The sequence below is a fragment of the Cornus florida genome, unplaced genomic scaffold, assembly GCF_030987335.1.
Source record: "Cornus florida cultivar Cherokee Brave unplaced genomic scaffold, ASM3098733v1 CherokeeBrave_3.0.0_Hap2_Chr11, whole genome shotgun sequence".
Taxonomy (NCBI): domain Eukaryota; kingdom Viridiplantae; phylum Streptophyta; class Magnoliopsida; order Cornales; family Cornaceae; genus Cornus; species Cornus florida.
This window is the reverse complement of record NW_026775581.1, coordinates 83,999,023-84,026,759: the sequence shown is the minus strand read 5'-3', so window position 1 is coordinate 84,026,759 and position 27,737 is coordinate 83,999,023. Positions and strand designations below refer to the sequence as shown.

At 33.1% G+C, this 27,737-nt stretch overlaps 3 protein-coding genes across 5 annotated transcripts; 1 reads left to right on the top strand and 2 right to left on the bottom strand.

Moving 5' to 3' along the window:
- Window positions 1-360: 360 nt before the first annotated feature.
- LOC132285430 (heat shock factor protein HSF30) lies at window positions 361-3,306 on the bottom strand. 3 transcript variants are annotated; one of them, XM_059787623.1, is made up of 3 exons: window positions 2,842-3,306; window positions 1,072-1,968; window positions 361-936 (listed from the first exon to the last, which is right to left on the bottom strand). In XM_059787623.1, the coding sequence occupies exons 1-2, from the start codon at window positions 3,139-3,141 to the stop codon at window positions 1,114-1,116; spliced, it is 1,155 nt and encodes a 384-aa protein (XP_059643606.1). In that variant the 5' UTR covers window positions 3,142-3,306; the 3' UTR covers window positions 361-936; window positions 1,072-1,113. The 3 variants fall into 3 exon arrangements, with proteins under 3 accessions (XP_059643606.1, XP_059643607.1, XP_059643605.1); XM_059787624.1 differs by having other exon boundaries at window positions 1,127-1,968; XM_059787622.1 differs by having other exon boundaries at window positions 361-1,968.
- Window positions 3,307-13,240: 9,934 nt separating this feature from the next.
- On the top strand, window positions 13,241-14,068 carry LOC132285682 (glutaredoxin-C6). Its single transcript, XM_059787875.1, has one exon. The coding sequence runs from the start codon at window positions 13,339-13,341 to the stop codon at window positions 13,750-13,752; it is 414 nt and encodes a 137-aa protein (XP_059643858.1). The 5' UTR covers window positions 13,241-13,338; the 3' UTR covers window positions 13,753-14,068.
- Window positions 14,069-16,929: 2,861 nt separating this feature from the next.
- Window positions 16,930-20,752, bottom strand: LOC132286593 (beta-fructofuranosidase, insoluble isoenzyme CWINV1). Its single transcript, XM_059788951.1, has 7 exons — window positions 20,156-20,752; window positions 19,973-19,981; window positions 18,673-19,532; window positions 18,286-18,444; window positions 17,962-18,200; window positions 17,793-17,883; window positions 16,930-17,448 (listed from the first exon to the last, which is right to left on the bottom strand). The coding sequence occupies exons 1-7, from the start codon at window positions 20,304-20,306 to the stop codon at window positions 17,236-17,238; spliced, it is 1,722 nt and encodes a 573-aa protein (XP_059644934.1). The 5' UTR covers window positions 20,307-20,752; the 3' UTR covers window positions 16,930-17,235.
- Between the last annotated feature and the right edge of the window lie 6,985 nt (window positions 20,753-27,737).

The following is a 27,737-nucleotide window of genomic DNA, read 5'->3' as shown; positions in this document are numbered from 1 at the left end:
TATGCTCCTCCACAAATTTATATAAGGTAATAGAACCTACTATAGACATAGGCTGTGCTGGGCAGAGATCTAGCTGTTGAGCGTGCTATGAATTGGGCTGCCACACTCCTTACCTAAACACCAACAGCTTGATAAAATAAACTCAAGACAAAATGGCAAATGAAGCTTCTTTCTTTTTTTGCCTAATCAATATAAATAATATTAGTTCTCAACTCAATGAAATGAAACACACATCAAACACATCATTGACACCTAGTTTAAGTTTGAAGAGAGAACAATCAAGAGAGCAATACCCAGTCAGGATGTTTTATGGCCAAAACATCATTGATCGGAAAAGAAAAACTTTTAATGCACCGGGAATACTAATAATACGATATCACTCACTAACTAAATATACTTACACATGATGATAGAAACCATTGAAACATAAGCTTTTTATTTATGTGACAAGATAAAAGTTGTTGATAACATCATACTACTGGAACAAAGAAAATTTTCTCCAATTGGTCACTTGCTAACAAGCTTAGCTACAAAATTCAAAGCAAACAAATGAGAGAAATGAATCAAACGGACTAAAATAAGAACTTCATACTGATATATTCACAGTATCTCATATTAAGTCTCTCATGCACTTGTATAGAAGCTGAAATTTATATTGAGAGGAAGTAAAATACACAGGCAAGAGAAACAGCACAGAGTCTTCACAAATGGATCAAGGATTCAGAACCCTCCACAGAGTACTCCGCTGGCGACTCCGCCTGAAAAATGAAACCAGGAAAAGAATGATCACAAACAAGTAAAAAGACCTCAAATTTAACAAAAATAAATAAAAATCAAATTACTAGATAACCAAACATCATCAAGAAATAAGGATACAATCAAAGGATACGGAATATCAGAAGCATTTCTTGGCCTCCTTGCAACTTTCAGTATTCCCTGTCATACGAGAGACAAATACTGCATTAGCCTTAACACACGCACACTGAAATACATCGACAACATAAGTTTTAATTCATGACCCATGCCCAATATTAGGAACAGGTTTAGAGTTGCAGAGACCAACTAACACACCAAAGAACAACATCAAACACTACATCTTGGCTAAGTGAGTCTTCAGGTTTTTGACCTGAGATACCCCATTTGATCAACAAGATCTTGCAGACCCTTCGCCCAATCTGGAGTTTCTGCAACCAAGTCCTCGACCTCAACATCAACTTCGTATTCATCACCCACCAAAACTTCCTCCTCTTCATTGCCAGCTATAAGCCCTTCACTGAGTAACTCCTCCCAAGTGGCCTCAGTAATGTAATCCATGTTAGCACCGCTAGTTGCAAGAATGGACACCCCATTTAGGTCCTCGAATTCACTACTTGATTCTTTGTCCAATAATGCATTTGAGAACAATGTGTCCATCTCTAATGCGATAGTTGCTTCCTCGTCTCGCTCTTGGCTTGCATAGTTCAGCACTGGGTCAGTACCTATATCCACCGGTACCACTTCCTCTTGCAGATTCTCCAAACTGGGGCTTAGACTTATTCTCCGTTTACGCCCAATCTTGATACCTTTCTGTTCCCTGCTATGAATATACTGCTTGATAAATGAAGGGTTCCTGAAGGCTTTGGCGAGGAAGCTCATCATCTGTCGTTGCTTCGTTTCCGTGTTTCGTATCCTGTCCTCCATTGCAGTGACCAGATCTCTTGAATTCTGCTGTTGTTGTCTAAGCTTCACAATTTCAGCCATTAATATATTTCGGTCCCTCTGTAGTCTTTCAAGCTCTTCTTCCATGCCATATTGGCCTAATTCAACACAGGAACCTCCTCCTTGTTCAACACAAGGGCCTCCTCCTTGCTGTTGAATGCCATTTGAGACATTCCTTCTCCTCCTGATGGTCTTCAAGAGATGCTTTTGCCCTCCTAAAAACCTTTCGTTCGCGAATTCCCACCGGTCAGGATCAACTTTTTTAAAACCCTGTCTCAGTTGCAGATATTTAGCCTCATCAGAACCACAGTAATTGAAGGAACACATAATAATAAATAAAAAAAAAAAAAAAAAAAATCCCTAAATGAAATGGGATAAGAAGGTCCCATTAAATTTCATAAATCCCAAACAACAAAGCTTGATCTTCCAAAATTATTGATGAAAATACTAAGATTTATCATGTGTAAACTCTAGGTTTATCTTGACATTATCATCAAATTAACCTAATGAATTATAGTTCATAATAGTGAAACCACGACATTAACCGGATTGAACAAATAAACCACAAATGAATTATTGTTGAATAAAAAATTTCAAGAACTGTAAGACGGATGAAAATACTAAAAATCCAGATGATTCTACCAAACTAAAGAAAATTGAAAATGATCATAGCAGAACAATAGAAACATCATAGCCCATAAAAAACTACAAATTAGGAACACCCAGGAAAGTTCTTATATTAGTAATTTTTTCAGAAATCAAGAGGTCAAAAATGCAATCTAAAAACAGAAGTATGAAAAACCAACAAGTCATATCAATCTTCAAAAAATTAAATAAGAAAAATAGAGCGGCATAATACTATGACCCGTGCAAACATTCAAAATCATCAAATTAACAGCAACTAGCAAATCCTCAGAATGCGTAGATCACAATTGACTCTCACTAGGATCAGAATTTCAATTTTAAAATTGACAAGAAATTAATATAACATTGTGAACATAGTGATCAAAATCTAAAATTTTGATAAACCCAAAACAGAGAGAGCTATTTGAAAACAAATAAAATCAACCCATTTAAATTCAACACAATTAAAAGCAAAAAAACACTTGAAAGTTAACATTTTGGTGGAATTGAGAGACTTACATATGTGTTGAGCTGTCGAACGAAGCTCGAAAAATTGTTGTGCTTGAAGTACCTGGGAAGCATAGTGGTTGAGAACTTGTGAGAGTCCCAAACAATGAAGCTGTTGCGAGCTCTGCTCCAAGACACCACAGAATCGGTTGCTGGGTCTTCCACCATTTCGAAGGTCTTGGTGAGGAATGGAGGTGGACCCAATTCATGAAGCCCCTCCATTGGCTGTGGTGATGTTGATGATGAAGATGATGAACCTGCAGTGCACGATATCACTGTCACCTCTTCCTCTTTCACATTCAACCTTTCCATTCCCTTCTTGTTAATCACTCTGGTTCTTTGAGAGCTTTTGGGGGTAGTGTAGTTTGTGTGTGATTTGGAGGAGAGAGAAAGAGGATGTGATTATATGGAGGTGGAGAAGAAGGTTCTGGAGAAAATGGAAAGTTGGTATTTTGTACTGATGTACTTTTCTTGGAAGTTTCTTAAATTTGTCTATGCAGTTGAAGATTAGTGGGTGCGCAGGATATTGTGGTCTGTGGTCTGTGGTCTCTTGTCTCCACACAATTATAAGTTTCTAGAAAGTTCACGTTCTTTATTTTTTTTTTCGAAAGTTAGAAAGTTCTCGTTCTTTCGAGGCAGTAAGTGTGATGATGGCTGAGAAAAGGCTAAGGTGGAGAGCTCTGGGTCGTTGGATCACAGCTAAGGCAAGCCAAACAAATTCGATCTAATCCGGTTTAGTACCAATTAAATTGGTTCGGTTCAAAAGTTCTCTTCGGTCTCGTTTAGAATTTGTAATCCGATTATTTTTTATTAGGTTAAATTAAACCAATATTTTTAGAAAATTGGATAAATTATATATGATAGACTTGTTACTTTAATTTCTCATAAAATTTTGTGTGTATTGACATTCACACTTTTTTTTTTTTTGATAAATTTATTAAAATAAAATTTAGTAATTTTTTTTATTATAAAATAATAATATATTTCTTACCTTATACAAAATGTAATATAATATATTGTTATAATATAAGAATATTAATAATTTTTTATATTTAAAAACACTTTTCAAAGCCAAAACACAAGTATGAAAAAGTTAAAAGATCAGTCTAATTTATCCTTTTTAATTTACATGTAATCTGATATTTGTACATGTGAATCCTTAAATCAACTTTGGTTCGTAAAAATACTTTATTTATTTATTTTGGATTTTTACATTTTGTCGTGGGCCTCATTAAAAGATTGTTATATGTGAATCATCAAATAATTATACATTTGAGATTGTGTAACTTTTGTATGCAACCTCTAAATTTAAAGGACCAAAAAAAAAAAAAAAAAAAAATCATGGGCTGGCAGGCATAATCCGACTTTCATGGACACTTTGACTGGTGATACCTGATTGTTGGACCCTAGCCCAATGGACCATGGTCTCCTTCAGCCACTCATTTTGAACATTTGCTGTCGAGAACAAAAGATATTTCCTATGGGCTATTATCATGTGAAATAGGAATCCAGACCTATGTGTTTATTGTTGTTCCAACCTAGTGCCTATATGTAACGGGTAGACGTTTGCCTATTTACCTAAAAGGTCAAACTGTTAGGTAATATTGCATATCCACTCATTTATACTTAAATCACTTTTCCATTCGGATCCGATGTGGGATAAATGACCCCTTGTAACATTCTCCCCCACCCGAACTCGCAACGCCCTCATTGCGATCGGGTCACCCTGCTTATCCGGGGTGGCTCACCTGAATGTCTTTTAGGCCAAGCACCAAATTAAGAATTGGATCTGACTCTGATACTAACGGTAAATGATAGGTACGTATACCCACTCATTTATACCCAATCACTTTTTCATCCGAATCTGATATGAAATAAATGACTCCTTATAACAACATATCTATAGTATAATTTTAGGGTAACCAAATGCTAGGGTTCAAATTCCATGATAGCTTTTTTTATTTCTTTTTTTCTTTTTCTCTGTTTGGTAGATTTAAAAATTATAGTAAAGTCACACAGCCTAAAAATAGGGTACTTAATAAGTTAGTTGACTTTGAGAAAGGAGGCTGTGACATCAATTTCAACCATCCAAACGCCCTCCATAAATAAAGAAATGGGTTTGGGTATTCAATGTACGTGCTTCTATTTTGTCAATGAATTTAGTCGGTGGCGGATTGAAAAGGGGGCTCGGGTGGGCTTGAACCCCACAAAAAAATAAAAAATAAAAAATAATAATAATAGTATAGGAATATTTAGTTCCATGTTTTAAAAAAGAAAAAATTAGTAGTAGTATTATCTTTTCAATTTTAACTCATCCAAACAAACTCAATATTTAAGTCATAATTTTAAAACAAAAGTACAACCAAATATGTTCAAGACAAATAAGTTCTAAACAATCACTAAGTCAAAGTACAGAGAACTCCTGAATTCATAATTTTGTACAAATCAGAGAGCTCACTCCTTCGCTTCTTCTAAAGTCTAATTCTATTTCTTTTAAAATTTTTTAACTCTTTAATCTTTCGATTCTTAATTTTTTCTTATTTAATATTAACCCTCTATTAATAATTTTTAAATTCGTCCTTATTTAGCGCCGTGAAGAGTTTTCTCTGTATCATTAAGCTTTGTCAAGAAAAAAATTTAACAATCGATACCGAAAGTTATTTGAGTGTGAGAGGGAGGGAGGCTTTCCACATCACGTTGATGGCTTTCCACCAAGCTGGTGACCACCTCATTACTTATTATGCGTCACAAATGACCAACTACATCCCCAAAGCAAACATGCCTTAATAAAAAGGTCTTTAATTAACTCAAAGTTGGTAGTGTACTATTAGTTGTCGTGGCACTATAAGGAATTCAAACGATTGTCGATGTCATGTAACATAATGATATCGATTATTATAGTCGTAAATTCATTTTTGTTTTTTAATTTGTAGTTAATTAATTCAAGCTTCGTTATATCAATTACAGTATTAGTGTGTCATGTTACGGTATCAAATATTATAAACGCATATCAATTTTAGCCTTTTCATTTTATAGATAATTAACTCAAACTGCATAGTATCAATTACAATACTAGTGTAATTTTAGAGCCGGAATGGAAGAGACAATATGTAGGTAACAATTTGGATAATAAATGTACGTAACATAAATATATATATATATATATATATATATATATAAGCTATACATACATATATAAATATAAATATATATACATATATAAATATAAATATATATATATATACACATATATATATGGAAGGCGGTTCTAAGACGCCACAGTGTACAATTCGCTTCATATAATTGCAGTAGTGACTCTTCTTAATAAGCTATACATACATATATAAATATAAATATACATACATATATAAATATAAATATGGAAGGCGGTTCTAAGACGCCACAGTGTACAATTCGCTTCATATAATTGCAGTAGTGACTCTTCTTAATCTTCGTCCCCATGGGCCATTGTCTCTATCTTCTGTGGTTTAGAAAAAACCTCTCACCAAATTGTCGTCTATTCATGGAGTTGGACCTGTGGGGTCTACTGGCATGCCACAATTCTTCCAGCTGACGCAACATTAAGATTCAGTGCCGCGTGTACGGTCCATAATTGTTGTTGTTCCCATGTGGGACGCTTATGATGTATTAAAAGTCCAAACTTTTGAGAAAAGCATCATAATAGAGGAACTGCATTAAAGAACCGACATGGATTCAGATTATGACGTCATCGTTGGTCCCACACTGTAACTCCGTTCCATCGTTTTCTTGCGTCACCCCGCTTGGCCCCCATGGTATGTTACGCCAACAGTAATAAAAGCATACAACCTAAACATTGTGCCCATGCTATGTTTTAGATCACAAGTCAAGTGCTTGTACTTTGTACCATATATTTTAATTAATTAATTAATTATTTATTATTAAGTTCAAACAAGCACAATAATATGTATTTCAGTATTTGTGACACATAATGCAGTGAGTTACTCTGGTTAAGTAGTATATATGAGTTCACTGATTAATTCTACTTCAAAATTTGCTTGAGCAATTAAAACCCTTTATGTTTGGAACTATTAAAATTAAATAAAATTTACTTCAATGATATTAATTATCAAAGTTATTATACAAATTCTCTTATCTTAATTAAATATAAATCGAGTTGAAGGTACTGAACGTTCCAAAATTAATCAAACGGAAACAAAAATTATTGAGTAGCATAGGTATCTATATCCAATAATTAGCGTTCGTATCTAATCATTAGACTATTTTCTTTATTTATAGAGAATAATAATCACTTATTAGATGGTGTATTCATTCATATTCATATTCAAATTACTATCAATCCATATGAGTTCCTAACTTCCTCTCCTCCTCGACGAGCCCTATTATCATCATACTGTTCCACTCATACATACGTATCAAGATAGGAACATCAAATGTGCACGTGGCTGCTTGTTGAAACAAATACTTCAATTTACACTATTTTCAAAAAATGGGAATAAAAGTTTCTCAATTAATGACATATTTAAAAATTTTATTATCATCATACTTGTCAACTGATCAACTCTCCGAGTGTTCAACTATGATTATTCCACATGAACTTTTGCACGATGACCACCAGTGCTAGCACACAAACATAATCCAGTAATTTTTTTTTTTCAATTACACTATCTACAAATAAAAAAAATAATTGTTATAGGGAGTATTAAATTAAGTCCTTATTTTTAACTATATATATCATTTAAAAATATATATATATTTTAAACAAACATAATCTTTCAAAATAATTTTTTATTTTCTGAGTGTCAAATCAGAGCCGCCTTGTTTTACAAATAAGTTTGATCAATACTCTGTTGAACACTATTCCTCTCGTGGAACTCAATATCTAACACCACGAACGGTCCACCGAAATGCATTACTAACTTTAATCCACGATGATGGGAGTCACACTCCACCATGGATAATTACTTATGATTGCAGTCGAAAACCATACGCTGAATTTCTATTGGTGGTGGTTCCAATTTAGAGCCAAATAAAAGGTAGTGGGCCATGCATTTTATCTCCAAAGCCTACAAATGTGGGAGTGGGAATTGGTTGGGCGGCGTAATAGATCATTTCACACAACGATAATGGTACTCAGTGTGTCCAGTGCATAAAAAATATCAAAATTATTGGTTCACAATATGTGCGAGAATGGATAACTCTGAATATTCAGTACACTTAGAATACCTAATACATTCTCTAATAGGAGGTAATTTTGTACCTTTATTATGTGACATATGTAAATTGCTAATGTAACACATTACATTATAATATAGCATTTCATAAAAAATATTTATTATTACATAATTAATGTTATGTAATTGCCACATAAATGATATAAAATTGTTACATAAATAATTGTATTCCTTTTTTCATTATATATCCATATATTTCATTTTTAAAAAGTTGAACAAATTATTTGAGTAATATAATATTCTATTAAAGAAATTTTCAACCAAAAAGAAACGTGCTTTAGCATAATATTGGAACTATGTCTATAAAAGAAATGTTCTATAATTGTAATAATATATTAGAGGATGTTGCAAAACCAGTAATATGATGCCACCAAAAAGTAAAACATATGCTTTTTTTTTTTTCTTTTTTTTCTTTTTTTTTTTTCATAAAACATATACTTCAAACCTGTCCTTAATATATGTATCACAATTGGAATTAAAAGTCTATAAAGCTTATGAATAGACTTATACTTTGGGTTAGAATAAATTTTGTCCATATTCGTTCCAAATGAATTTGAATTCTCAAATTTGAACTTAAGTTCGAAAGCTCAAACACGTGGCCCCATGTTTGCAAAAATTATCAAACTGCAAATATTGTACTTCGCCTAGCTGTAAGTTTTTTCAATGCATTTATTTATTTATTTCTCGGATTAAATCTATCTACTTTTAACTATATTTAAAGCATTGAAAAATAAAATTAACAATAAATTACACTGACCTCTTATGAGATTTCATCAATATACATTAACCTTCTTTCTTATTTATCAAATTATACTTAGATTTGTGTATAAACAAAAAAATACCTCCCCTTCATTAATCGTCAACGAAAAATGTCAGCAACTTTATAACATTCAAATTCCAATTATATTCTTTAAATACATGTTTATCACAATAAAATACTCCGTAATATATATATTATGAGCAAGTTTCCGCCCAAAAAGGAAAAATTGTTGGAATTGATAAAACTCTTTTAATCCAAGGTGTATCGGGTGGGAATCCACTGTTTATATGATTCTTTGATAAAAATTAATCACAAAAAGGGTATGTTGCTGCCATTTTGAAAGGATTAAGGATCGCCAAAGTAATGTCTAAACCTAATGAGTCAAAACAAAGATAAAAGATCCCCAGAACAAAGAAACGCGGTTTGAGTTGTCTCAATAACTGGATCAGAATGAAGAATTTAAATTGTTTTTAAATGAGACAAACAAAAAAAGGGGTTAGAGACTACTCAATAAATGAAATAAATGTCTAAAGATTTTTCGACTTCCTATGAGGTTTCATCAATATACATGAACTTTCTTTCTTATTTACCAAATTATACTTACTTCTATTGAGATTTGTATATAAACAATATACAAATCTGATAAACAATTTGACTGAAGGATCTATGAAATTTGATAAACAAGAAGAAAATCAATGTGTATTGACGAAACTTATTTATCCTTAAAATTAGTATGTTAAAACAATTACAATGGGCACATTATTGAGATACCTGGTTAAAATTTTCCTTACTTTCCATCCAGAAATTTTTAGATGGTCTTGGGGCCATTGGTCTCGCTAAGACAAATTGTTTGTAACGGAGAATTATTACATTTTATTCGGAACTCATCATTAATAACAATACTATTTTTTTTTTCACCGCTTTTACCATTCACTTTGGAAGGTAAATGAGATGTTAAAAAAAAAAAAAAAAAGGAGGGAGGGGGGGGAGGGTTTCAGATTTTTAATGGGTCTCATTTTCTGTAATTACCCTATTGTCCTCCTACCCTCTTCCCAAAAAAGGAAAACCATCCATATTTTTGCATCATTTTCCATGGTATATTGAGAGAATCTGTTACTTGCATTTTGAAGTATGAACTCGTTAAAAAGAAATAAGAAAAAATTAATAATTTACAACCAAAAGGTGTTGTGATTATCAAGTTTTAGTCAAAGCTTTTAATGGAAATCAATTGTGGCAACGTAGTTCTTAAGCAAAACACTGCTGAAATTGGGCAACACAATAGAGTTTGATTAGAGAGACCATAACCAAAAGAAAAAGAAGGGATACATGAATTTTCATCTATATTTTTTTTTAATCTAAAAAACCAGAGCTATTCTTGGAATACAAAGACTATGGATTAGAAAAAATTAGATCCGAAGAGAAACGAAGCTGAAAGTTAGTTTTTTTAAGAGAGAGAAAAGGACTGATACAAGAAAACCAAATTATACTTTTTTCATCTGATTTTTATTATTATTTTTTTTCACTTGAAAAACGACCGAATATTTTGAAATAGAGATTAGGGATCTGAAAAAATTAGATTTAAATATCAAAATTGAACTTCGAGTAAAGAAAATTTTAGAGACATAATCAGATTATAGTAATTTTTTTTACCTAATTATTTATTTATTTTTTTTAAGAATACAGATTTGAAAAAAAATTCAGATTTGAACTTCCAACATTTAAATATGAATTTTTGAGAGAAAATTCCTGCGAATGATTTCTCAGTTTTTTTCTAAAAGTAAAAAACTATTATAATAATACATAACGAGAGACCCAAGAAAAAGTTAGCATATAAAAAATAATTAATTATCAAGAAAAAAAATATATAAAAATGTGGTTAGCATCCCGCATAAAAAAATATACTTAACCCTATCGAAAATGTGTAAATTTTTTTAAATTTTTACTTACATATTTAATGATAATTAATTAGACCAATAAATCTAGAATCATCTAAAAATTTCTTCCCCAAATACCTTTTCCCTTCCGTCTTACATGTCTTCCGAAGGAAGTGGAAAAGAAATGGCCACGTGTCCATAAATAATGTTTGATACACGTCAGCTGAGAGCTTCCATTTCGCATTCATCAGCATTCAAATCCCGACAATTCCACGTTGGAGTGACCTGACGTCATAGTCATTAATAAGAGACACCCCATGTGATTGGGCAATGACAGGAGCAGGCAATTATCCCTTGTATTCCGCCTACGATATTACGTTAAGGGACATAACAATTTCACGCGCCTCTATAGTTAAAGTCACACACAGTGGCTGTGCCTGTATATAATTATATATATATACTACGATATTACGTTAAGGGACAAAACAATTTCACGCGCCTCTATAGTTAAAGTCACACACAGTGGCTGTGCCTGTATATAATTATATATATATATACACGCTATTCACTCTCGTTCCTAATTTAGTACTGTAATTTAATATTAGACTATTTTTATGTAATGAAATTAGAGTATTTATAGATAAAGCTCTCTTGATCAGCCTATTTCTTCCATTTTTATATATTTCAAGAATTGACTTCTCTCAACAAACGACGTTAAGCTTTTCAACATCACAGGATCTAACACTGTCACCGATTTACCATCAAAACCTTCAATGTTACTCCATATCCAACAGTCCACCACAAAATCCCAATGACTGAACATTTTAATTGAGAGAGAAATTAAAAAATAAAATAGACAAATCTATTAGTTCAAAGCTCTAGTAAAACTGATTGATTTTAGAGAGAGATGTGGATAAGATCTTTAAAAACACTAGATAAAATTAATTAATATGCTATGAATTCTGAAAATGTAAATTGTTTAGACACAGATCATTTCTATGGCCACCCAAAAAGTATTTACTTCAATAAATAAAATGAATACATTCAGCGAGAACAATATTAAAATTTTATAAATATATAATTCAAGAAAAGAAAATGTACTACTATATAATACAGGCCCATAACTGATTAAGAGATTAAGAAAAACTATTACAAGGTTTGTTTATATATTGAAACATTTATAGCACATCCTTTGGAAGAATTTTAACAATTAAAGGACTATATTTTAACATATGTCAAACTCAAGTGCGAAAATAAGATTTTAAAAGAGATATTTTATCTACAAATACAATTAGGGGTGCGGCAAAAGGATTCCGTTTGATCCAATTTAAAATGAATCAGAACTAAACAAGTTCCTAAGGTTCTAAAAATATTAGAATTGAATTGCTAAAAGTAGTGAAAACCAATGAGAACGAAAATGATAGATTTGGTTTGGTGGCAAAATAAAATAGGAAATAAAGAGCATAAAGAGCTTGTTTAAAAATAATTAGGGTTAAGGGCAAAAAATCTCATAAACTATTGTTCTTTTGCAAATAACTATCCAAAACTAAAATTTATTGATTTATTGTAATTAAGGACAAATTCATCACAAAATACTATTTTACCCTTCCTCAATAAAATTTTTATTTTTTATTTAATTATTTTTATTATCTTTTCTCTTATGTAAATATTAATTATATTATTTACCTTATTTTTATTTTTAGTATCAATTTGTCATAAAAATAAATAAATAAATAGATCTGTAACTACTATTTTTTAAATTGATTAACTTATTATTAAAATATTATTATTTATAATAAAACGTACTATAACCAATTTAAACATTTTTATCGTAAAAAAATATTATTTTCTCATACAATATATTGATAAAAAATTAATAAAATACTTTTGAAAAAATTACCTTCTTTTCATATAATATATTCATTAAAAATTTAAAAATTAATTATTTTTTTTAAAAATTATGCTAAAATTTTTAATTTAAATATTTAATTAAAAAATTTAAAGGTAAATTTATGCAAATTTAATGAAAAATATCTCATCAAATTAGTATGATTTTTTTCTTAATTTATTTAGATAAGAAAAATATATTAAATGTAATTTAATAAGAAAGAGTATTATGGTCATTTAATGAAATATAGTATAATCTTTGCGGTATGTTGTAACAAAATGAGATAGTTTAATTAAAGGAGTTATTTACAAATTCAAACATAATTCAAGTAGGTTTTTTACATTTTACCCTTAATCATATTATGTTACATAAAAAATATATATTTATTTAGTGGGTTGTGTCATGTGTCAATATTTAATTAATTCATGATACAATGTAATCAAAATAATTGGAGAATTAAAGTATTTTCTGTCAAAAAGAATTTTAAAAATCAGATTTAAAAAGATTGAGAGAAAAAAAAAAGTGAATTTGATAACGTGGCATTGTACAAGGAATAGTACTAGTTTAATACGAAGTAGTTGTGGTATCAGATCCTACGTAATATGTTACTTCACGGTGCATCAAATCACACCTCCTTCCCACTTATAAAACCCCACGCTACGATCCATACTCCTCCGTTGACAAAGCCTCTCTCTCTCACTCTCTCTCTCGCTCTCTCTCTCTCTCTATATATAATTATATATATAATCGGCGATGCAAGGCGTCCATAGTCAATTATCCGATGGAGGCATCCGCCTAGAACTAGCTCCAGCCACGAACTGTCCGCTGTCGATGGACGTGACCGAGTCAGCTGAGATGAGGATCCCACGGCTGATATCCGAGAACCCTGTGATCATCTTCAGCCGTTCATCCTGCTGCATGTGCCTCGTCATGAGGCGCTTGCTGTCCACCTTGGGGGTCCACCCCACCGTCATCGAATTGGAGGAGGGCGAGTTAGGGGCGCTCGCCGCTCACAATAGCAATTCCGCCTCCGGCGACAGGGCACCGGCGGTGTTCATCGGCGGAACACGTGTCGGCGGATTGGAGAGCCTCATGGCTCTCCACCTCAGTGGCCACCTTGTCCCCAAGCTCGTAGAAGTTGGTGCTCTTCGGTATGATATTTTTTAGTAATTAGATGTCAATTTGGGTTATTATTGTAATTCAGGCAAATATTAGAAAAGAAAAAGAAAAAGAAAAAGAAAATAATAATATATATATAAACTACTACTTTTTATTTCTGGGCCTGGTAAGTTTGTAGTACTATACTATGAACAGATGTGAATTGTAGATTAGTGTGAACCTTTTTTTTTTTTATTTTTTTCTTTGTAATTGAAAATGTATCACTTATCAAGTGATCAGAGCCGTTAAATCTGTAGATTTGATAAGTGGGTTCCACTTTGTGAATGGTTATGATCATATCATGCAATTTAAGTTTCCTTCAAAATTTGACTCCTTAGGATCAATTTTTATTTATTTATCAAACTTAGGTAAATAAAGATTAATCTTGTAGTTGCTAATAGTATTTTTTATTGAATTTTGGTTTCGATAATTTAATTTTTGAATTTAATGTTCTCTAAATCCATCTATATATTGATCAATATCTCAATATTAAATAATTATAAATTTAGTGTTGTCACGTTTAAAATTACATTTTAGTATTTTACATTAGTTCAATGGTCATTGAAATATTATATACATATTTTATAAATTTCATAAAGTTGAAAAGTTTCATGAAGCTGAAGTTTTTAGGATTCAATTTTGTTTCTCGGTGATGTCATTCAAATTAAAGTATTAAAGGGATATGCCTTATTACTCCACTTTATTTGATTTACTAAACCTACTAAAATTTCATACATGTGACCCACCCCCACCAAGGGAATTGTGTACTTTATTTTTTATTTTTTATTTTTCTCATAATTATTGTGTACTTTATTATTTATTATTATTACTATTACTATTGTTTTACTAAAACCATACACGTTGAATGCATTACAAATTTATGGTGTTTTTAAAGTTGTTTATTGTCGTGTAACAAAGTATGGTAGATTCAGAATTCTTGTGGCTCGAGTTCTGTGAGTGGTGGTGTCATTTTTTCCACCAATTCAACTAAAAAATTGGAGTTCTGTAAGCGGTGGTGCTATATTTTCCACCAATTCAATTAAGAAATTCAAAAATTGATGAACATACGCATGATAAAAATAGATAATAGTAAAAAATTGAAAAACACTTGACAAAATATATATTTTCTTCTTCCTAACAAAAATGTTGAGAAACTTGTTTAAAAAAATATAAATCTGTTTAGTTTGTCACTCAAAAATATAGTTATTAAGAATTTAGAAAATAAAAAATTATTTTAAAATAATTATGAGAGACTATTCTCGAAAAACACAAAATTTTTTTATAATCGAGTTGTTGAATTTTTGTACAACATTTTGATTTTATTTTATCAACATAAAACAGTTTTGTGTGATATCTAAGACTTTTTAATATTTAATTAGAAAGTCAAGAATGTGGGAAAAGAAAAAAAAGAAAAAACTATAAATATAAAATTTGCATAATGAGAAAAATATTTCAAAATCCATTGAAATTATAAATATTAGATTGTTTGATGTGTAAAAAGTTGTGTATGGTAACTTTATGCCAAGCACATGGTAAAGTAAAGATTAGATGGGACGCTTACCAAAAAAAAACACAAAAAAGAAGATGGGGATGGGAAAGGCCATTATGGGATTAGGAGATTGAGCCCCACTTCACTTCATGTCAATGCTTTTATTTCCTTTAGTTTTGGAGAGGACAACTAGCTCAGTGATGACAACAGCAACAACTATCTACTCCAAAGAGTGTGTGCGGAATCACACGTGGCAGGCACGTAAAGCTTTGATTCAAAAATTGTAGGCCCCACCTAGAATCTTTATGGTCTTACCTTCGAAAGAAGAATATCCTAGTCATTTTTTTTTTCAATATTCCAAAAAGATAGCTTACTAGAACACATTCAACAATGTAATCATGCAAAACAGCATGTAGTGGTTAAAATTAGAATTTGGCAACCCAATTAAGTAGCCCACTCCCAGATTCCTTAACTATAATGGTCAGTTTATATTCTTTCTATAGCTTTGGTCTAAAGTTCTACATACCTCTATTAAGTACTTTATACCATGTATACATATTCTTTTCCTCTTTCAAATCTATACTTGATTTTAATTGGTGGATTAAGAATTTCATTTTTTTTTCATAAGCATTAAATTATTTAAGAGTTTAAAATGGATAGAAGCTTAAACTCTTAGAGAAGATGTAACTTCAATATTTAAATTCTCTAATAATAACTTTTTCCATGGAGTATTAGAATTTTGTTTAAGAGTTTAAGCTATCACCCATTAACAAATACTATTTACTTAAAAAGCAAGCTTAAACGGTCAAAGAATGTACAACTAATATGTAAAGATCGACTAAAATTGTTATAATTTGGAGTTCTGGAAAGAGAAGCAATTGAATTTGTTAAATTAATCCTGAAAAGCACTCAAATTAATTAACATGGCGCATGGATGGTGAATGATTAATCCAAGCCACTACTTTATTGCCTAGTTTTTTGCATTAGGCCTCCTTATTTAATTAATCAAAGTATGGCTGATGCTAAAAACAAGATAATCACCCCATTAAGATTAGATAAAAATGTAAAGATAAAGATGGTCTTTAATTTGCAAAGATAAAGATGCTCCTTTTCATTTATGCAGAGTAATCAACTAGTCATTCATGGGGCATCTCATGATTTCTAGTCTTAAATAAATCTACTGTATTAAACTTTGTCAATGAGCAGCATTTTTTTTTTTTTTTTTCAGGGATTATTACATATAAATGGAGTTAATGATCCATATTTATCATTTGATGGGGTTAAAGTTTCATAATTCCAAAAAAATAAAATCATAAAAAAATACTGTTTACCCTCACACAGGTACAACATTTAGGTACATTAGGTACCACTTTTTGTGCTGCACAAGAAAATGGTACTTGATGCACAAAAAGTAGTATTTACGTCAATAAAAATTGTACCTCTATGCCAAAAACAAAAGTGGTACCTGATGCATAAAAAGTGATAACCGCGCATACAAAAAATGGTATTATGTGCCTAAAAGTGACACCTCTGTGAGAGTGAACAATATTTTTTCATATCCACATCAGTATTTTGGTCAACTTCATTTTTTTAAAACTATGATACTTAACTCCATCAAATAATAAATATAGGCAATTAACACCATTTATATGTAAAAATCTTTCTTATTTATTTATTTATTTATTTTTAAGATCCCAATGGCTGCTATCTTATCTTATGATTTGTAGTCTAAATATTATACCTTATGATTTCTAGTCTAAATATTAAGGGTGTGTCCGTTATGAACTTGTATCAAGTTTGGGGAGATTAAAAAACGGATTGATTATCTTGTCTATATTTAAAAATAGGTTATAAATTGATTCACTGTAGAACTCTATAATTTTGGACATAACCAGAGACTCAGTTGGTAGAGTGCTCTACTCTCTAAGTATGGTGTGCCAATGTTTGAGTTTACAAAGAAATCTGCCAATTTTCAGCGACCAATTCTTGAAGTTATGTTCTTCTTAATTGATTGGTGGCTTCCTTCTTTTCTGAATAGGAACAATTTGAGCTTTCTTCATGCTCCAACCACTAAGGCTTAAGATTTTAACACTCTGACTTCCATTGTTAAATACATAAAGGTGAGCTTCTTCACCAATAGCCAAACTGGGATAAACCCTAGCTGTGATGCAAGTCCTCCCTTCTCCACCAAAGCTCTCAACTATTGAATGATCAATCTGTAAAGAGATTTAAAACCAATTCCAAATACATCAATCAAAAGAGGAAAAATACCAACAAAAAATTTAAGACAGTAAGAAGATGGTAAGGAAGTTCTAAAGTAGCATTTGTCATGCATTTTCCCAGTAAATTTAAAAGTTCAAAAGCATCAATTGAAATTATGTGAATGGTCTATGAATTATTATCCAAAACCCACACATTACAATCTCGTGATAGTTCCATTATTTAGGTTTTGATAGGAAACCATTTTAAAAAATTTGATTTTCATTCAAGCAGGGGTATTGAGCAATATAAAATGTCCTTCATTAAAGAACTTCTTAGTGAAATCTTGAGAGCAACATACCAAGCTTCTTAGTGAAATCTTCTCACGAAGAGGGTCTAAATCGACAAAAGCTCCATAGGTGGTTTTGTCAAGATCTGGTATCAAAGAAGACCTGGTCGAAAACATTGATTCCAAATCAATAATCATAGCAATTGAATGACTTGAAAAGTGCCAAGGGTTAGAAACTAACCTGCTTTGATCACTACACATGAGCACAGCATATTTTCCTTGGCTTTTAAATATCCTAAAGAAGATTGCAGTTTGTTCTGTTAAGTCATTTGAGGCGAGAGCCAGCAAACCAAATGGCCCGATAACCCCTTTGTTGTATGCAGTTTTTTGGCTACAGAGGAGCTGGGGATTAGCCAAATTCAGGTCCATGAACTCGGCCTCTTGAAGATTTGGCAAATCAAATGAGACTTCCACGTCCGCCTTCAAAGGAAATAATCATCAATTAAGAAACATAAAACTGATCTGAAGGCATGAGACTAGTTGATAAGTGGGTTAAATTAGTCACCTGTGAAGCTGTAATTCCCACAACTTCAAACACAGAGCCACCCTCAAGCTCTTTGTTATGGATATTCACTTGTTTTCCATGTAGTTTTTCGATTTCTTTGATCGGCCATTGTACTAATTGCCTCCCATTTTTACCAAGCCAAATACTTCTAGGAATTGACTGCAAAAAAGAAAACATATCATCCCTTCTGCTAGAAGTGACCATACTTGGCTAAAAACAATTGTTGAATACTATCAAGTGTATTTGCTATTGAGCCAATTAATCCCAAAAACAGAAAGCCTTATTTGACAAAGGTAAGAAAGTAATGCAAAGAATTTATTTTCATGTGTTTGCAAGAATTCATGTCAGCAGATAGAAGTTGAGCACAAAGATTGAACCCTGGATTACCTGAAGCCCTGACCATCCTTTCTTGATATCATCTGATTCACGATCAGACTCATTTATCCATCCCCACAATATCCTCCTCTGTTTCGCGGAATCATAAAATGTCTTGGAAGCATAAAATTTCCCATAATCATATCTCAATGGCGGCTGAGTACCATCCATGAAGTCGGTGACAACCAGATACTGATCTGTTTTGGGCTCATAGTTTCCCACTACGTAGTAGTCACTCGAATTGAAGCTTGCCTTAAGCACATGCTTGGTAGCCGTAGCTCCCCCTTGCATTGATGTATCAACTCCATTCTTGCCATGAATATTAACCGGGTAGAAATCCGGACATTCCCACATTATAGTTTTATTCGAAGAATGGAGAGGCTTCTGACTCCTAGTCCAAGTAACAAAATCTAGACTTTGATATAGTAGTGCAGTTCCATGACCATTTATCTGGCTTCCAATGATAACGCGCCATTTTCTGTCAGGCCCTTGCCAAGCAGTTGTTGGATCTCTGAAGAAGTTCGGATCAATGCCATCAATAGGAGTCATTAAGGGATTTTGATTTGATTTTACCCATTCTCTTAGAAGAGGGTCAGATAGATTCTTGGGCACTGCCAAGTTCTGAACTTGATTTTTCTTAGTGTCTGCTCCGGTGTAAAGAATGGCTGGTTTGTCCCCGGGAAGGATTGTGACAGAGCCAGACCAGCAGCCATTGATGTCAAAAGGGTCAGATGGATAAATAGCATGATCAAGATGAACCCAATTGATGAGATCATATGATATTGAATGTCCCCATACAATGTTACCCCATAATGCACCATATGGATTGTATTGATAGAACAGATGGTAAACTCCTTTGTAGTACATTGGTCCTGTGATGGATGAATCATCCATATCAAATCAAAATGCATAAAAAATGTCTCACTAAAATTGTCTTAAGAAATTGCTGTGGCTTCGTCTAAACGAACCCCAAATTCAAATTTCAAGGGGGGAAAAGACAGGAGGACTCTTCTACCTTCGCCCTAGTGGCTTTAGGGCTTAACTCTAAAAGTCCTAGGTCAAGGTTTCGAGAGACCGGTAGATAAAAGAAAGAGAGAGTCAATCTCATCTTGGTTATTTCCAAGCAAATTATAAACAAAATTATTTGGTTAAACCATAAACCCCTAATTAGATTTTCATGACAAGTATGGGTTTGTATTTCTGGTGAAAACACAGAAGGTTCATCTATAGACTAAATTAGATTTTTATGGTAACAATAGAAACATGAATCTAGCTAACAAAGAAGGAAGTATAAAATGAATCTACAACATACCATTAGGATCTGCATGTTTATCAACACCCATAAAGCCATTTTCACCGACACAAGCATATTCATGACAGGAAAAGAGATTGTGAGAAGAAAATCTGAACAAAATGTATAAATTTTGTAGAGAAAAACAGAGAAAGACGAGTAAAAAAATGGAGTTGGGAATTGAGAAGAGTGAAGAAGATGTACCATTCATCCAGTTTTTGGGAGGCTGGAAGTGGTAGGCTGTCCTGTAAGGCTGCTCTATTTGAGGAGATTGAAGATTTCTTGCTTCAACTTCAAATCCATAGAAAACCGGCACAAAGTAGATTCCGAGAATCCAAACAACAGAAATCTCCATGCTACTTTCTTTTTCTGGTACATACACAGCTCAACAATACTTATATCACACACACTCCTCACAGAAGAAGTACTGCAACATTGATGATAATTGAACAGATCTGCTATGGTTGGAGTTGACCAAGTTGTCTTGTTTTGGTCATGTGAACTGTGAAATCTTATGTATCAAGCAAAAATCAAATGTAGAGTTTACGTTTACAATGAAGATAAAAAAATAAAAATAAAATAAAAACTTTCACTAAAGAGAGGAGAAAAAAAAAAAAAAAACTAAAAAAATTAGGTGTTTCTCAAAAATAAACTAAAAAAATTAGGAGTTTCTCAAAACCTTACCCCAGTACACTTATTCAACCTCTATCTCCTCCTCTGTCTCGATTTTCAGTGTTCCATTTTTAAAAAATAATATTAGTGTCGATTGGTTTAAAACTGGAGTTGTTAATAACATGTGTACCCAACTTGCATTATATTTTAAACATAATGCAATTTTATATTTAACATTCAACTTGCATTTTATAATTACAGAAACAGAAATATATATATAGGCTCACAAGACAAATACATAATGACAGCTATTTGATTTTAATATATGTTTCATTCTGATGGGAAAAAAATATTAAAGTCTAGAGACCATGTGATAGATCCCATAGCAGTTCACGAAAAATAAACTTAATTAATGATTCTAGTTGATAACAAAAAAACTAGTAGAAGTCCATATGAGATGCATGAAAAAAAGAAAAGAAAGGAATAATAATAAAAAAAATAAATAGATAAATAAAAAAATTAACAATATAGAGGATGTGGTCATTTTCTCAAGCATCTAAAGCGGCATGAAGAAGAATGTATGATCTATACTCTATCTTTGAAGAGGTTTTGCTCAGTATTTTTTTTTATTTTATTATTTTTTTAAAATTATAAATTCTTACCATAGATACTGCCAATGAAAATTGGGCAAATTGCATAAAACCCCTCTATTTTTAATTTTTGGCAAGATACCCCTAAAAAAAAAAGTTGACATAAACCCCCAAGTATTAAATTTGTTACATAAGGAATGTTATAATGATGCAAATACCTTTTAATGTAATTTTTTTTTTTTAATAAAAAAACCTTTTTTAATTTTTTTAAAAAATAAAACTTTAAGAAAATTTTAAAAAATACACACCATTAAATTAAGTTATAATATGTGTTGGGGTTGAAATTCGCCGCGGCCTGGTACGACACCGTTTCTTGTAAAATAAAGATGTCTGAGTCAGACATAGGTGTGGTACCGACCGTAGACCCTACGATAATCAACTTAGTGGGGGTTAGAGAGAGAGAATTAAATTGAAATAGGATTTTTTTTGTATATCTCACTTCATTCCATTGTCCCTTGTATTTATGGTGTTTTGTCAATGGAGACTGTTGAATATAATCACGGTTGTAGAGATTCTGTTTATGATTAATAACCACTTCCAATATCGTCATTAACTGAATGTCGTCATCCTTATCGTAGACCCGTCATCATACGAAAGTTGAAAAGATCTGACGGCTAGTCAACACTTGGTTACTTCTATCATTAGGTCAAAGTAGGTCTTATTTTACCCAATCAATATGAAAATGCCCCTTAATGTAAATTTAAGAAAAATTAGGTTGTCTTAAAATATTTTTCATTTTAGGTTTTTCTTTTCTTTTTAATTTTTTCTAAAAAAGTTAAGAAAATTTTATAAATTGTTCCAAAATATTTTCATTTTTTTTATAGATGCACCATTAAATAAAGTTTGGAAAAATTTTAACACCAATATGCAGAATGAGTTATTTATATTAATTTTAAATTTATATTAAGGAAAACCATTTTTTTTAAAAAAATTATATTAAAGGCATTTTCGTCATTCTAACATACCTTTGCAACAAATTGGATACGCAGATGGTTTTATACATATATATTTTTTTCCGCAGATGTTTTCTTGCCATAAATTGAAAGGAGTGGAAGTTTTACGGCAATTTGTCCTTAAAAATTGTAGGACATAGGAGAAGCACAAGAGGAAAATATGCTCATTTTCTCATGCAATGGAAAACAAAGTAACCTCTTTTCAAATTGATACACAGAATTTGATTTTATGGCATAATAAACCATGTGACAAATATTTTAATTCTGTCTCACGAGAATGAAAATAGTAACAATTAATAATAAAAGGATAAGATCTCAATGAACCTTTTAGGACCAATCAAATGGGTAAAAGCTTATATATAAAGAAGTATCTAAATGACAATGAAGTTACAAGCCTTACGGGCTCAAATCATTATGTGGTTTATCATTTTCCCACCATTTTTTAATTATGATTCCCTATTGTCTTAAACTCTCTGTTCAACTAATCTGAGTACCTTTAACTCAAGAATTGATGAGGAAAAATAAAAATAAAAAATTACACAACAAAGATTTACATGATTCGATTTATAATCTAGTCTATGGTGAAATCATTTTATGCTCATCTAGAATTTATCGTGAGGAAAGTTCATGATGTAGGTAAGAAAATTGAAAGTTTCAGTTTAGAAAATAGTACGTTCCTATCACGGCACATGAGAGCCACACATACCTGCTCGGTCTTCAAGTATCTGAAAGTAGATAGCAGCTTCTGTGTCAAATATGTGGAAGCCAAAACTGAAAAAATAAAAAATGAAAAAAGGGTTAACTCTGCTATTAATTGTTGCTAGATATTTTTTGTACTTCACATCAGTTGAGAGTCAACCCAATTGGGGTCAAGTTCTTATCAGTACTTCTAATTTTGGCAATTCAATAGTGACCCTCGCTAGTGAAATATTTATCAGAATACAGAAACTTCAATAACAGTTTTACCAACAGGCAGAGGTTACAAGAAATGTGGTGCAAAACAGAATTCATTATTGTGTGGAGTGCTAAGCATAGTCGCGCAGTCTGTGAGCCCCATTATTGGATCCACAAGATTGCATGGCAATTATTCTTAGCATTTTCTCTTATGACTGGCGCTGAGGAATCAATATCTGACTTAATATAATTTTATCTGAATGCAAATCTATTCAAATCACACTTGTTGTATAAACTACATTTAACCCATACAAACTTACTTTCAGAGCATCCAAGCAGCAGACTAATCAGGGCCTTTTCAATTCATGTCCAAAAGACCGAGTTGATTAGAACCACCTTCTTTCAACGCAAAACTTTCTAACTAGGATCAACTCAGTGTGTAGAGATTGAATCTGATACCAATTTATGAGTCGTACACAGCGAAATATTTAGAAAGTTTTGTATTTTTGAAAACCGATCTTTGTCTTTTCCAACTTTTCTTATTTTAGTAACTAAACAATTAATCACATGCATATAAAATAAAGTAAAACATAAAGTTAGAGATAACACCAGGATAAAATATGTCAACTGTTTGCGTGAGAAAAATCTCGTGGACTGTGCAATTCAAAGTAAACCGATCCACTATGTTTAAAACAAAGTACATTGAACTTTGACTCTGGCTCACACCTTATCTCTAATGACCTGAACCCGAGGGTCTGAATCGCTAACCAAGTCCTTACCTGAACTCAAGGTTGTCTAAGGGCACTACGGTCAATTCCAAGGTCGATACATAACATACGCCTCGCCCCAAGGCTTATAAAAAACATAATAATAGTAATAAAAAAATTGAAATCATAGCTACAAAATATGCCAAAACAAACCACTAACCCATCAAAACTTGTAGAGAAGCGTCGTCCGCCACTTCCTTCCCATGTCCTGAAAAAAAATATTAAAAGGGTGAGCATAATGTCACGAAGTGATTCCTAAGACGCTCGGAGGATGGAAGACACGCATGCTGGTTGGCAAAAAGCAAAGTTTGACTGGGAATGGTTCCAGGGAAGGGGCGTGCAGGAGCACATGATGGTATCTCTTCAGAGTTCAGGCAGGTTGACTCGGTTGAGTGCGAGGAGTTTGTCGCTGGTCGTGGACTTGACTATGAAGAAGGGAGTTCGCCATCCCTGAACAAATTGGTCGGGAGCTGGAGCCGTTCCCCTAACGAGGCCATGGCAGGCAGAAACCAGTCAGTATGTATCCATGGGAGGGCAGGTCGTGGTGGCTGACCAGGGCGCTTGCGCTAGCTGAAGCAACGCCTTGGTGCCGCACGGGCCGTGCCGCTGCGCCAAATCTCTAGGCCCGTGACAAATGGTATCAGAGCAGGACTTGGGGTAAAGCACGGTGGGGTGCCCCTTTATCGATCTGGGAGGGGTCTGAGGATGAAGACGGTGCATTAAAGTTACGTCTATGTGGAGGAATCAATGCAATTGGGGGGAGAGCCTCCATTTCCCTAGGAAGAGGCTTCCGTTGAAGTTGCGCACTGGAGGGCCGAAGGGCCGCGCGCACCAAAGTTCGTGATTAGTCCTTGGGTGATGCAAACCGTGGTGAAGGGCGAGCATCAAGTCGGCAGGAGGCCCTTGCTTGCTTGGGATGTCGCGGAGGCGGCATGACGGAGAAGAGTCATGTCCTTGAGGAGTGGACGTCCCCTTGGTCCAAGGCCTATCATTGGGCGAGTGCAGTGCAGGGAGCTGCACAAGGAAGCGATGGTGGGAAGGCGAGCATACCTCTTGGAGGCAGACTTTGGAAGGGAGTGGACGCAGTAGTGAAGCGCCGCATTGCGATGAGGGCGTCGCAGGATTTGGGTGGGGGAGAATGTCACGAAGTGATTCCTAAGACGCTTGGAGGATGGAAGACACGCATGCTGGTTGGCAAAGAGCAGAGTTTGACTGGGAATGGTTCCAAGAAAGGGGCGTGCAGGAGCACAGGATGGTACCTCTTCAGAGTTCAGGCAGGTCGACTTGGTTGAGTGTGAGGAGCTTGTTGCTGGTCGTGGACTTGACTATGAAGAAGGGAGTTGGCCATCCCTGCACAAACTAGTCGGGAGTTGGAGCCATTCCCCTGATGAGGCCATGGCAGGCCGAAACCAGTAAGCATGTATCCATGGGAGGGCAGGTCGTGGTGGCTGATCAGGGCGCTTGCGCTAGCTGAAGTAACGCCTTGGTGCCGCACGGGCCGTGCCGTTACGCCAAATCTCTAGGCCCGTGATAATAAGCTCAATAGGAATTGTCTAACACACACTTCTTATGATCCTGTAAATTCACATAAGGAATATAGTACAAGTAAGTGGGGTCATGCCTCGGGAAAAACAAGCAAAACAACGATAATACCAACAATGCATACTCAAGTCGTTTAACCACCAAATGTACAATATATACCAATGCAATGTCATGCCATGCAACGTCGCTCCTCATTTCCGAAACGATACCGTTTCAATCCTCCAAATCGTTAATGCAATCCGACCCAAGGCACCTCCAAGGCGTCAAGAAGGAAGGGTTGGCTAGCTTTCCCCGACCACATGGCACCTCCATGGCATCGTCTGGGCCTAGGTAACTCAACCACACTAGAGTCTCTCTTTAACCCCCCCTCTAGATCACACTAACACTACGGACCACTAGGCGCCTCTTAGGCGTCCGGGTTTTCACAACACTTTTCAAAAAAATTTCCCCAAAAATAATTTCATTTGTTTTTAAAACAAACTTTTCCCTTTTTACTTTCCCAATAATAAAGCATGAACTATGCAAATTCTTTAATGCCATGACAATATAGAAATTTCCTACATTCATCAACATCATTCAAGCATACTTAAAATATGAATTCCCACACAATATCACATTCTCATACTTTCTAAATCATGACATTTTGCATACTTTCAATTAGCAAATCCAACAACTTAAATAGATAAAGCATAAAATATAATAATTCATTTTCATAATTACTACATCACTTTTCATAACAATTTGAAAACATAAGCATATAATACATCAACACTAAATATGTTTATTCACCATAAAAGGTTTAATCATATTTCTAAACTCACTTAACACATAGCATGCCTTTATCACTTAAATACCAACAACCACAACAAACATAATCAAGAAAAATTAAATTTAAGCATGCTTAAAGTCTAATTAAAAGAAAACTTTACAAGAAATCTAAGAAATTATATATTAGAGCACCCCTACCTCAAAGGATGCAAAAACCCCAATTCCAAGCCTAATTTTTGAAAATTCTATGGTTGGCCAAAAATGAAATTGCTTACATCAACTTGAAGATTTCGCCGAGCTTTCCGTTTTGCTGCAAACGGCACCAAAAATCTCTCAAAAATGAGAGAGAAAACAAAGTCTCAAGCTTGAAGTAAAAAGAAAAAGAAAAAGAAATGAAAATGAGGGAGATGGAGCTTTTACGGGGAAAGAGAAATAAAAGATCAAATGGCCTCTTGGCCATACAAATGTGCATTAGTGGTGGGTCTCACCAAGAAAAATCCAACTTTGACTTTTTTTTTTCTTTTTTTTTTTTTAAAAAAAAAAATTACTACAACACATATATATATAAATTTATAAAAATCACAAACATTACATTATCGTTCTACCAAACACCAATTGCTGACAATCCTCTAACTTTGCGACTCCCCGTCCAACAACAACTTGACCTCAGATTTATGCTTGATATCTGTAGAAGAGTAGCAAGTAGATCAGACAACACTCCTTGAATGCTCCAACCCTTTCAAAATGTGATCGCTTTTACTTCTGTTCTTCAATATATGAATTCGATGTAGAAGTAGATCTGATTTTTTCTGATCGTCGTAGATGCAACTATATGATCACGATCAAGATTTTGAACATCACAACTCTAAACTCACTATGTATTTATGTGTATGTGTTCTAGAGAGATAACAGATAAATCTCTTGGATTTTCTGCAAGAATAATCTTCCTAAGGCTTTTACGAATAATGAATTTGTAATGCTAAAGCCATGAATAACCTAAATGTGTATCAAGGTTTATACAGAGGTTTTCAAAGTCCTATTCCTTCTGAAAATAAATGAAATTTCGTGTATAGGACTTGGAAGGAAATTGGAATAAAAAAAGAAACAATCAGAAACAGGAAACTGAAAGTTCAAATGCTGTCAGGACATCTGGAACCGGTTTTGAATATGCGGTCCCAATTTCCAAAGTACAAAATTGTTTTCTCTCGAATCTTAGCTTCTTGAACCAGTTCCCACATCTAAGTACCAGTTCTCACTTGACATAATCCAATTTGGACTTGGATTTTCTGTTTTTGGTAATTCTTGAAAATATATCTTATAGGTATTTGTATCCTAAATGGGAAACAATTTTCTAATGTGTTGTTCTTTTCTTTTCGACTTCTGAACAATCTTGCAGTCGATATCGATCTTGATATAGTAACTTGAAATTACAACTTGATTAGGACTTGTTTTGTTACCGAAATTAACTAATTACAAAAATATATCTCACAATGTCCTTTAATGTATTTTTTTTTTAATAAAAAAACCTTTTTAATTTTTTTAAAATAGAACTTTAAGAAATTTTTTTTAAATACACACCATTAAATTAAGTTATAATATG